Source organism: Octopus bimaculoides, chromosome 11 (genome assembly GCF_046866305.1).
Source record: "Octopus bimaculoides isolate indiv1 chromosome 11, ASM4686630v1, whole genome shotgun sequence".
Taxonomy (NCBI): Eukaryota; Metazoa; Mollusca; class Cephalopoda; order Octopoda; family Octopodidae; genus Octopus; species Octopus bimaculoides.
The window spans coordinates 9226848-9239347 of NC_142938.1; the positions used below are offsets into that span (position 1 = coordinate 9226848).

The 12500-nt window shown below is 36.3% G+C and overlaps 1 protein-coding gene across 18 annotated transcripts in view; it reads left to right on the forward strand.

Annotated features, from left to right (window-relative positions):
- The window catches only part of LOC106880009 (soluble guanylate cyclase 88E), a 298134-nt gene that overhangs the window by 219869 nt on the left and 65765 nt on the right, over positions 1-12500 (forward strand). For 9 of the 18 annotated variants that reach the window (XR_016243586.1, XM_089359427.1, XM_089359440.1 and 6 more), the window contains one exon: positions 2883-2900. The exons of the other annotated variants lie outside the window; for them this stretch is intronic. Coding sequence is in view for 8 of the 9 variants with exons in the window: in XM_089359427.1 (XP_089215553.1) it covers positions 2883-2900 (18 nt within the window). In the remaining variant the exon portion in view is untranslated. The remainder of the gene's footprint in view (positions 1-2882; positions 2901-12500) is intronic. 18 annotated transcript variants of the gene reach the window in all.

The following is a 12500-nucleotide window of genomic DNA, read 5'->3' on the forward strand; positions in this document are numbered from 1 at the left end:
TGTGTGTGTGTGTGTGTGTGTGTGTGTGTGTGTGTGTGTGTGTGTGTGTGTGTGTGTGTGTGTGTGTGTGTGTGTGCGCGCGTGTGCGTTGACTGTTGCGCCTTTTCGAAAATATTAGCAACGCAAGTAATGGCTTACGACATTACGTACACTAACACCGACTTAAATCCCAAATGTTACAGCCCAAGCGTCAGTCAGCCCGTAGTTGTTGATGTTGTTGTTAGCGGGTTTGAGGGATGTAGTGAGAGATGATGGTGATGTTGGTGGTGACGGATGCTATTTAAACTACCCTCCCATCGCTCAAGGCAGCGCTGACAGAGCGGACATGTGACCAATGGCGTTCAAGCCATGATCCGTGCGTTCATTTCTCGGATTTTACAAATCTGCAGTTGTACTGCTTTTTTTCAAGACAGTAACGGGTGTAATTTGAGAGAGATTTAGCTGTGATTTCTAGCACATTAAGTGAAACTGTAGATATTTGTTCCTCGCTGGCTTCTCTGTTAGTAGGTACCACTGAATGGGAATCGCCGCTGTTGTACACAATTGCAGCGATAGTTCATTTTATGAGCGCTTCGTTTTCTTTCGTTATTATGAAAGTTGTAGACGAGTTAACCCTCCCCAACTAAAAATTTTCTAGACATTATTTAACTGCGAGGCGTTCACTAAAGCTTTCTCTAAGACTCGTTAGCTTATGGAACCCTATCTTTTCGACTTTGTTTGAAATACAAACGGGCCATTCTCGCGTGACTTATGTGACAGTCAGAGACACAAATGAAATAGCTAAGCTGTAATTTTTTAACATTTACAGCTATTGTACTGATTCACTTTTCACGGTAATGCTTGTCTACCCCATAAAGTATTAAGCAAAAAAGTATTTTACCTGAATGTACGTTGAAATTTTTGAAGACGATCCAAAAAGCGATGTGCGTAACTTAGCACAAATTAACCTTTTTTCACCTGAAAATATTAACTGCAAATTCCTCTGAATTTCTCCAGAGCAGCATAAAACGTTTCATGGTGTTTATTTACACTGACATTTAAATTCCAGAAAATGCTAAAAGAGCTTGCTGGACAACAATGTCTCTGTTCACAATTCTCATTTACCTGGTGTGACGTGCGTGACAAATATGATGTGACATAAGTGTGGAAAAATTTCATGCTGAAAACTACGCTGTGCAGATCTAGAAGGATTTGCAATATCAATATATGGTCGAAAATTAACAACCAATTCAATATACCTTAATAAGGTATATAGTGATTTTTCTGGAAATTCAGCAAAATTCTTGAAAAATTGTTTAGGTTTAACTTCCATGAGACTGACCCAAATGTAGGAGGCAAAGCTAGTTCTCTTTACTAGTGACAGCAGAGTGTCATGTCTAGACGTTTTCCGCACAATTTGCAAAGTAGAAAGAATTGTCATAAGCAGAAAATAACCGCTTTCAACGTTTTCTGGAATTCTTCAAAAATATTTCAATTTTTTATCTTTCTTTAAACCTTATAAAAGTTGTTAAATGAAAGAGGTTCGATATTTTAACTGACCCCTCCTTTTTTCACTCTCTCTTTCTCTGTCTCTCTTCCTCGCTCTCTCTCTCTCTTTCTTTCTCTCTCTCCCTTTCTGTCCCTGTCTTTGTCTTTTTCTTTCCCATTTTCTCTCTCTATCTGTCTCAGGCTCTCTTTTCACTTCCTACTCTTTCCGTGTTTGTTCTATCTTTCTCTTTCTTTTTCTCCCTCCTTCTCTGCTTCGATCTCCCTCTCTTCTTCGATCTGCCTCTCTCTCTCTCCCTCTCCCTCTCTCTTTCTCTCTCTTTCACTCTCTCTCAGTCTCTTTTTATCACTCTTTCTTTCTTCCCCTCCCTCCCTCTCTCTCTCACTCTCTTTCTTTCTCTCTTTCTTTACCAAGATTCCATGACTTCATGATTCAGGCAATGAAGAAATAATTCTCCACAGAGACTCGAAAATCTCGTTTAATTATTTTATTTATTCATATCTTTTTATTTATATTAATATCTAGAAACATTTTTTTCTTAAGTTAAGCAACAGATTCCATTTTCTTTCTTTTTGCAGTGATGATGGGATAAAAGGAATAATTAAATACAACAATATTCGAGGCATACAAACAAATACATTCTATACTGTGTCCTAGCGATCTTGCCAATTCCACAACATAATTTTGTCTAAAACGTCAGCATTGTGGTGTGGAATTAACAACATATGTTTGTGTATGTGGATGTGTCCATACATACATGCACACACACACACGCACACGCAAACGCACACGCATACAGGCATGTCCAAACACACACACACACACACATATATATACATGCATACACATAAACATAGACACAATCACACACACGTATACATACACATATATACATATACATACATATATGTTTATGTGTGCGTATGCATATATGTATGTATACATACATACATACATAAATATATATATATATATATATATATATATATATATACACATACACACGCAAACATACATGCATGTATATATATAGCCTGTTTCCAATTTCAATTCATTGGGACTCAACGATATCAACTCTTTGTAACAACATTTTGTTTTTGTTTTTTGTTGTTTTTTTTTTAGCTATCGCACTTGTCTTTGGTTTTGTCACACATTATTCAACAAAGTTTGCCTCACCTGGATACGTGTGTAATCTCGATTGATTAAAATTATCGTGCGAACTGTATTAAATCATTAAATAAGTTAGAAAATTCTCTTCAAAAAAAGAAATACATTAATTCGTACATAAATTCAATGCGGTTGTCTTGTAATTCTTGCTAGATTTTGCATCTAGTCTTACATAATTAATGATCATATCAAACTTTTTATCTTCAACTTCTTTTGATAATTAATGCAGGAGTCTTTCTCACAGAAGGTAAGCGTCTACTTCTTCAGCAAAAGCCCTTCTTCGCTCTTGCTCGCTCACTCTATTTCTTTCCATCACTCTCTCTCTCTCTCTCTCTTTCTCTCTTTGTCTCTCTCTTTCAGTCACTCTTTCTTCTTTCACTCTATCTCTCTCTCACTTTTTCTCTTTCTCATTCTATCTCTTTGCCTCTCTTTCCCTATCTATCTATTTATCTATCTATCTCTTTCTCTCTATCCCTGTCACACTCTCTCTCTCTCTCTCTCTCTGCAGATATGTGTATCATTTAAACCTGTCTCTTTTTCTCATAGTCTCTCTCTTTTAACGTCATCTATATTTTATCATTTCTTACCATCCCTTTCAATTCCTTCTTCATCACTCTCTCTCTCTCTCTCTGTCTATCTATCTATCTATCTCTTCGTCTCATCCTTATATTTTCTGCTCTCTCTCCTTACATTCTTGCTTTCTTACATAGCTATTATTTTTCGTCCTCTGTCACCTTATTCCTCTCTTTCTCTCTCGAAGTCTCTATTGATCTATCAATCAATAGATCTATCTATTCAAGTATCTACGTTTCTCCTTATGATTTACTAGTTACAAGAAAAGTTGCAGGTCCTTATTTTTTTATGCTTTCTACGGGGACAACTGAATAAGGTTTAACTGTTGTTAGTTTATGGTTGAAAGGTCAACATCGGCTGAGAAGGTAGATTTAGGTGAAATATTTAAGTCTGAATATAAGGAATAAAACCGTTTTCAGGATGAAATTGGGAATGAATGTCTTGGGAGAGTATGGTCAGAGAAACATTTTGCTGTGATAGCATAATACACAGTAAAAGTCATTTTAATAATGGAACAGATATTTGAGAAACATTCAGTGGATGTAATTATTTGAATAGCTTTTTCTTGGACGCGATCTAAAACGTTTGCATACAGTAGGTTCACTGGCCCAAAACTATAGGCAGTTTTCCATTGAAGACCCATTTGTGCTTCTTTGAAGATGTTTAACTGTTATAAAAGAAGAGCATCCATCAGTGTTTGATGAAGATTGTTAGATTGTAGTCCGAATTCTTTGTGAGTCTATACGTGTGCGCATGCGTATTTGTGTGATTGTGCGCGTGTGTGTGCGTGTATGTATCAACTTGTTTATGCGTGCGCGTAGCGTGTGTGTGTTGTTTTTAGACGTATAGTGGCTACGTACTCCGACGTTAATAGACAGATTACTTGGAGACACGATGGTTTCGAATGAGGGTTTTAATATTTCCTTTTTATCCATATTCAACCTTATTTGCTTTCACACTCTCGTCTAATAAATACTACGTGTGCGTAGTAATAAGTTGTATGTGTAAAATCGTCGAAATCTTATTAGCTGTAATAGGTCTTCGTTATTATAACTTTGTTCTTGCAGTATCATGGCATGATTTACTTTTACATCTAATAATGCTCACTAAGAAATAAAGATTAAACCGTGTCGAAATATGTTGTATGCTTGTATTTGTGTAATACTTCTGTCAAGCCAGTAGGTTCTTATCAACGTGTCTGGTTCTAGCCATGGAAGAATGTGTCACCCTTGGCGACTGCGACTTTGAGAGAGATGTACGCAAATGAGTAACGTAGACGACATTCTGTTTCGGTATCTTATGTATTTTAAGTGTGAAGCTGCAATCAAAGTATGCAACAAATATGACAGCTAACAGACAACTTGAATAGATTCAGCACAATTGCGTTGGGAGATCTCTTGACAAAGGAACTAGTAAGGTCACTCGCAAATGGGTCAAGCTAAAGATTTACAGGATTTGTATGGTTCAAAAGTATGTTGCTCTCCTGGAGCAACGTATGAAATATAGTTTCAGCTTAGCTGAGGGGTTAATTGTCAGGCGAACTGGCTGGCCGGCTAGCTAGCTGGCCGGCTAGCTGGCTGGCCGGCTAGCTGGCTGGCCGGCTAGCTGGCTGTCTGGCTTCATAGTCTTCCATACAGATTACTCTTAAGAGAGTAATGAATGGAGATCAGGTTCAAATCGTCAAACAACTTTAACCATTCTCTTTATCTTAATATTTTCCCTTCTTTCGCTTTCATTTTCTTATCAACGCTCTCTCTTTCTTTCACTCACCCTCTCTCTCACTTATATACACTTTCTCTCTATTCTCTTTCACAATGTATTCCAAATTTGTCGTTCACAGTCAACATGTGAAGCACTTCAATATTTTATTTACACTGAAACACTGTTAACATTTCAGCCTCACACTCTCACTTTCACATATTCTCCTCTCTTTATATATATGTCACACTATCGCTCTACCTCTCCTTTCTCTCTATTTCTGACTTTCATCTCCAGCATTTCTCATCTCTCACTAACTTCTCCTCATACACCGATATTTATATATATATATATATATGTTTTACAGCCATTTTCTCGTTTTCTCTCTCTCCATCTTTCTCTCTGCATCTATCTATATATATATATATATATATATCATCTGTATTTCTCTCTTTCTTATTCACTCCCTCTCTCTCTCTTTGTCCCTCTCCCTATCTCTCACATACTCTCTCTCCATATATATATATATATATATATATATATATATATATATATATATATATATATATATATATATGTGTGTGTGTGTGTGTGTGTGTGTGTGTGTGTGTGTGTGTATGTATACATATGAGCACATTTTCGATAAAAACCACGCCGCAGTTTATGGCATGTAGCAAAAACGACTTTTTTTTTCAGTTAGTGCCTTTCACCAAACTCAGCACTCGTTAGTACGTCCTACCATAGTTTACATACTTGTCACTGAAGCTCCAATTAGTTTAGCGCTGCTATCTGCCTTTGAGTAGAATAATAGAAAAATTGCTTTAGAAATGTTTCCATGCATTATGTATATAGGTGTGTGTGTGTGTGTGTGTGTGTGTGTGTGTGTGTGTGTGTGTGTGTGTGTGTGTGTGTGTGTGTGTGTGTGCGCGCGTGTGTGTGTGCGTACGTTGTCAGTGTGTGTGTGTATACACACAGAAATGTGCGTCGATGTGTAAACACACAGACACATAAAAGTTAACCCGAATGTAATGCAAATGTGCATAACATTTTTAACTGACAGATCATTCAAATTACACATGTCAGTAAAGTAACTCTTTCTCTCTCTCTCTCTCTCTCTCTCTCTCTCTCTCTCTCTCTCTCTCTCTCTCTCACTCTTCTTCTTCTTCTTCTTCTTCTTCTTCTTCTTCTTCTTCTTCTTCTTCTTCTTCTTCTTCTTCTTCCTCTACACAACGCTACAACTCAACACAGCCTCCATCAAAAGGGATGCATTTATGCCATCCTTAAACGCAAATCATCTCTGAAAAGAATTCGGTGTGTGCTGTTATGAACGCTCCTTCACAGCCGCTATCACCTTTCGTCACCGTGAAAGCATAGTCCCCCGAAGACTCTCCTTTGTCGAACTGAACAGATGGAAGTCAGAGAGCGCCAGATCCAGGTTGTACGATGGACGGAGGTCTACAGACCAGTCTCATTCACATGTGTGTTCCACATGTGTGTGTGTAATATATATGCACCCCAACGTTAAAAAGCATTCTTGGAAATTTTACTGTAACATGAATTTCCCTAACGCAAAATCTATATTTCATTGATTTCTATTCTACATGGAACTCAGTAAACATAAAAGTTTCGTAGTGCGGAATTCCTCATTACAGAAAGATCTGCAAGAATGAGAAGCTTCCAGAACACAGAGAATGCCTTTGTGCGTGTGTGAGGGGGGTAAATACATTGATGCATTTTTGTGTGTATAAAATTATGTACAATGGAACCGCGTTAGACTTTACTCAATTGAGCAAGATTTCAGATGAACCGAACGAAAAATAAGTTAAGATAGTGACTATCAGTGTTAATTTCTGCTGCCATCTTTTGAGTCTCAGTGGTTTAGAAGCATATTTTATATTCTGAGTGCATACCCACCAAAGATGGCTAATTCTTCTTAAATAAAAACTAAAATTTCAGTCCCCTGATATGGAATATGCTTGCCCCACATTTAGTTTTATCGATGTACAAGAAAGACTGTAGGATAATGGGGCCGTGAAAAAATAAGGACCGAAGGCAAACTTTTCGCTGCTCCACATCCAATTATTTATTTGACATTCTTCAGAAAGACACATACTCTTTTCTTTATTGCACTATATACGACCCACTAACTAGCTTTCCCTTTAATTCACCTAGTATTCGAAATCATTTACACTCTTTTCTCTGCTTCTTTTTATCATCTTCACCCTATTACTAACTCTTTATTATTCGCTTTCATACTCTCGTCTAATAAATATTACGTTTTCGTGGTGAGAAATAGTAAGTATAAATTCGTTGAAAATTTATTAACTCAAACTTGTTTCCGTTATAATTTTATTTTTACAGAACCATGTATAATTTATGTTTTATTTAATAATACATACTAAGGGACAAATATCAAATCAGTTCGAAATAGACTACACTTTGTATGTTTACTTTTGTGTAATATTTATGCTAAACTAGTAGGTTTAGCATATTTCAGTGCCCTCTGTAGCAATAACCACCAACCCAAAACAACTTGTGCTGCTTTGCAATTTTCCTTGATATTTCAGAGATTTGACAATTTTTACAGCTCGCAAGGGAAATAAATCTAAAGAAACATGTACATCTCTGCGAGCTGATACTGGAATTTATAAGGAAGTTAAAGGCTGACACTTCAATGAAGAGAATTTGTGAGAGTATGCTCATAAAAAGCAAACACTTTCGAATATACGCTAGGCCAGTGGTTTTCAAACTGTGGTCCGCGGACCACAGGGGGTCCGCAAGGACAAGACAGGGGGTCCGTGAACAGCAAATACTTTTTATGGGCAATTTGATTTTTTATATGGTTTTTAATCGAAATCTTTTAATTGACAATAAACCTTGTTAAATAAACAAATGTAAAAATGTTATTTTAAGCAAATATTTATGTATAAATTTCATAAGCGTTTATAAGGGGGTCCCTAAGGTAAAGCCTGAAATATAAAGAAGTCCGCAAGTCAAAAAGTTTGAAAACCCCTGCGCTAGGCTAAGGACAAACCCGTGTGTTTTCTTTGGTGCAAAGTCTAAAGCATTATTTATTTGAGTGTAGTAAAAGATACAAATATTTAGGGTGCAGTGTCGAAGTGGGTTATGTGTCCACATTTTTGTTGTAACAACGTCCGTTTTGTAGAAACTCAGTTGCTGCGAGCGGCACTAAGAATATGGATCATTGGATCATCATAGCTCTACTAATTCAAATTTCCATTATATCAAACTCTTCTGTCATCTACCACAGGTAAAAGAAATTAACAATCTACAGTATTAACTTTTGAATTTTTAAATTAAATAATTAATCTTGAATAATTTATAAAATCTATTTTTTGTTGTATATAGTTATATGATATTTATCCTATGTGCTTCCATTTTTAGTGTTTATATAAGTCTAATATTGTATAAACAAACCATATTAACCCCTACAATTGGTTGACTTCCCCATTTCTCTGTATCCGAGTTCAAATTTCGTTGATATTAAATTTTTCTCCTGTTTCTCAAACATTTGTGACACAATACGAACACTTCAATCAATAACCCATCAAAAGAAATCTCTCTCTCTCTCTCTCTCTCTCTCTCTCTCTCTCTCTCTCGTTTTCATTCAGCATGTGTGTGTGTGTATGTGTGTGTACGTGCGTGTATATACATACATATACGTCTGATTCTCCTCCCTACCTTTCATCATGTAACATTCGTTTGTTCCTCCTATGCTGCCTCCCTATAAGACTGTATATTTTATTTTTCCTTCTATTCCTCATCCTCTTTCATTCTTCTTATGCTCTCTCTCTCTCTCTCTCTCTCTCTCTCGATACGTTTCTCCTTTTTTCTCTCTCTTACTACTTCATTTTTTTTCTTCACTGAATGATAATTGTTATGAATGATGTCATAGATATCGCTATTTATTTCTCTCCCCATACCTCTCTCTCTCTCTCTCTCTCTCTCTCTCTCTCTCTCTCTCTTCCCATCCCTCTCTTCTTTCCCTCACAACACTTACTGCTCTTCATGGACCTTGAAAACTTTCTTCGCGTCTGAAGCACAAGAAACACGAACAATTGAAAAATAGGTGGAGACGAAGAAAAAAAATAAACAATATTGTTATCTATTTATCTTTCTTTTTCTTACGACACAGAGAGAGAGAAAGAGCGAGGGAGAGTGAGTAGAAGTAATGAAAGAAAGATGAAAGGCAAAGCTGACGTTGGTGGAATTTGAACTCAGAACGTGAAGACAGACGAAATGCTGTTAAGCATTTTGCCCGACGTCCAAGCGATTTTGCCAGCTCACCGCCTTAAGCTGTGATAATAGTACGAATAAGTATTATGATAGTAACGATATTACGTATAAAAAGTAAAATAATTGTAGAAAATGGTAATATGATAATGGTAATAATGAAAATATCAATAAGAACAAAATAATTTTTTTTTTAATGATACTAATCAAGAATAAGATATTCTTTTCTACTCTAGGCACAAGGCCCGAAATTTTGGGGGATGGGGCCAATCGATTAGATCGACTCCAGTATGGAACTGCTACTTAATTTATCGACCCCGAAAGGACGAAAGGCAAGGTCGACCGCGGCGGGATTTGAACTCGGAACGTAAAGACAGACGAAATTAATCATGAGTAAGATATTAAGATTGCAAAATAGATAAAATAAAGGTAAATAGTTGTGGAATTAATTTATATTACTTTAAGAAAAGGCTTCTGAAAATGCATTTATAATGAAAAAAGAATTTTTTTTAATAAACTAGCTCTAGTGGACGAAAGTAGACGGGGATTAGGAAAGGAGAGGCACGTGGTTAAGTAAAAGAAAATCGGTAGAATTAAAAGTTGAAACAATATACGATGTAATAGAAAGGTTAAGGAGTGTGGTACATTGGACTTGGTGTTGGGTAGTTTTGGCCTTTATATAAACGGGGAGTTTTGTCTTAATTTTTCCTTCCTCCATAAACCATACTACTATACACACTTGTATTCTTTCAGAGGAGTCACAGAACATGGCCATATTGGAAGAAAACAAACACCAAACACGTGTATGCATGTGTGTGTGTGTGTGTGTGTGTGTGTGTGTGTGTGTGCACATACATGTCATAAATCCACCGTAGCATAATGACTAGCTAATATTAAACTCAACGAATCTAATGCTACAAATTTCCTGATGTATTATTTCTAATAACCACTTAAAACCTTCTTGCTAGATCCAATTAAATATTAGACCTTAATAAGCCTTCACATGGAATGAGCCAACAACGGAAACAATAAAAGTCGATGCAATTCCATACAAACAATAGAAAAACCCTACACCTCAAGGTTTATAAACTCTGATGCAATCAGTATGCTGAAGAGCACACTCGAGACTGGACTGAAAAGCAACGTGTGTGTAGGTAGGTAGGTAGGTAGGTAGGTAGGTAGGTAGATAGATAGATAGATAGATAGATGGAATATACATATATATATATATATATACATATATATATATACATACACACACATACACATATATATATTCTTTAATTCTTTTACATGTTTCAGTCAGTTTGACTGCGGCCATGCTGGAGCACCGCCTGAAAGAAATCAACCCCAGGACTAATTCTTTGCAAGCCTAGCACTTATTCTATCGGTCACTTTTGCCGAACCGCTAAGTTACGGGGACATAGACACACCAACATCAGTTGTCATGCGATGGTGGGGGGGACAAACATAGACACAAAGACACACGCATAAATATAAATAAATAAATAAATATATATATATATATATATATATATATATATATATATATATATATATATATATATATGGGCTTCTTTCAGTTTCCATCTACCAAATCCACTCACAAGGCTTCGGTCGGCCCGAGGCTATAGTAGAAGGCACTTGCCCCACAAAATGCCACGCAGTGGGACTGAATCTGGAACTATGTGGTTGGGAAGTAACCACGAGATGTTGCATTAACAGATAAGATTTGATGTAACCTAGCAATCCGCATGCGTAGAAATTCCAATGTTATTTTGAAAAGTTTATGATTGCTGGAGGTTTACAGGGAACCATGGAATACTAAATTCCTTTTGAAATTTATTTTTCCAAGAGCATTTGACTCTGGGCACCGTTAAATTCTACATAGGTGACATTGAACGTGCATTTCTTAGGACAGCATCTTTGAAAGCCTTTTCTTTCTTATGAATTTGTTACCTATACTACTTTGAAAATCATTAAGTATTATTTTTATATTTACGTCAAAAAGTGAATACGCTCTAGGAAGAGTTATATAGAAATTGTCCAAAGAAAATACTAATTCACGAATAAATAGTGCATTTTTCTCGAATGTTTATTTTTGAGACTTATTGTTACCGAACACGTTAAACTTAACGAAAAGTAATCTCTGTTTAAAACAAGAGGAAAATCAGTAACACTTGAGCAGAGTTTTATAGATGAAATTTCCTGCTTCTATGCAAGTTTCTTTTAGACAGCTAATCGTTTTCCCACTACATAATCCTACTGAATGGATAAGAGTATAACAACTGCACCACATTCTTAATTAAATTTATAAAGTGACATTCCTTCTGGAGCGAGTAGATTCAAAAAGTCAGGTGAATAGCTAATTCTGTTTTCTTCCTTCTTTAATTATGTTATCACTTAAACACGGAGCTATTTCTCTTAGGAATGTCTCCACTGCTTCATTAAATATTTAGCCGCAATTTTCTGAAGTTAATAGAATTTGTGTCGCATAATCATCCAGTACTGTATTGGATAGCACCTCATTCACTAAAAAAAAATTTGATTTCGAACCACTACGAGCTCAGATTCTGAAGTGCATCTTCTACTACCTGTCTTTCAAACCTAAGTTGAAGTAAAAACATTACGAATTCTCCTTGGTTTTTTTTCTGTCATTTTTTTTTAAAGTTTATGTTGCTCGTGTAAAGATTAGAGTTTTGTTTAACACTAGGTGATTGCAACTTTAGTATATCGTTTTACGACTGATATTTTCATCATTGATGAAAATTCACATACACACACACACACACACACACCACGAGATTATTTCAGTTTCCGTCCAAAAAATCCACTCACAAGGCTTTGACTGAGCCGGGGCCATAGTAGAAGACACTTGCCCAAGGTGCTACGCAGTTAGAATGAGCCCGGAACCGTGTGGTTGGCAATCACATATTTCTTAACATAGCCACACCTACACCATATAATTGCTGTCAATATTTTTCTCTGAGAGTTGGTTCATTCTCTGAGAGTTGTCATTTCCAATTCATACCGCCTTAATGGATAGAAACGTCATGAGATACGAGATATTGACGAACGTTGAGGTCTTCATTGTCAAGTTTGAACCGTGCATCTAGATGTGTATCGGGTGCCTGAATTCTCTCAAATGCCTGTTTAATGAAAGGTACTTAAAAATAAACACGCTCTTCTTGTTGTAAGTGTACAAGAGGTCTGTTTCTGATGTGAGAGTATTTATACATCCTATAACCACATAAACACCACTTTACATCAGAAGATGAAACATGTCGACCAGATGAAAATGAGGTTGCCTCTTCTGGCTGAT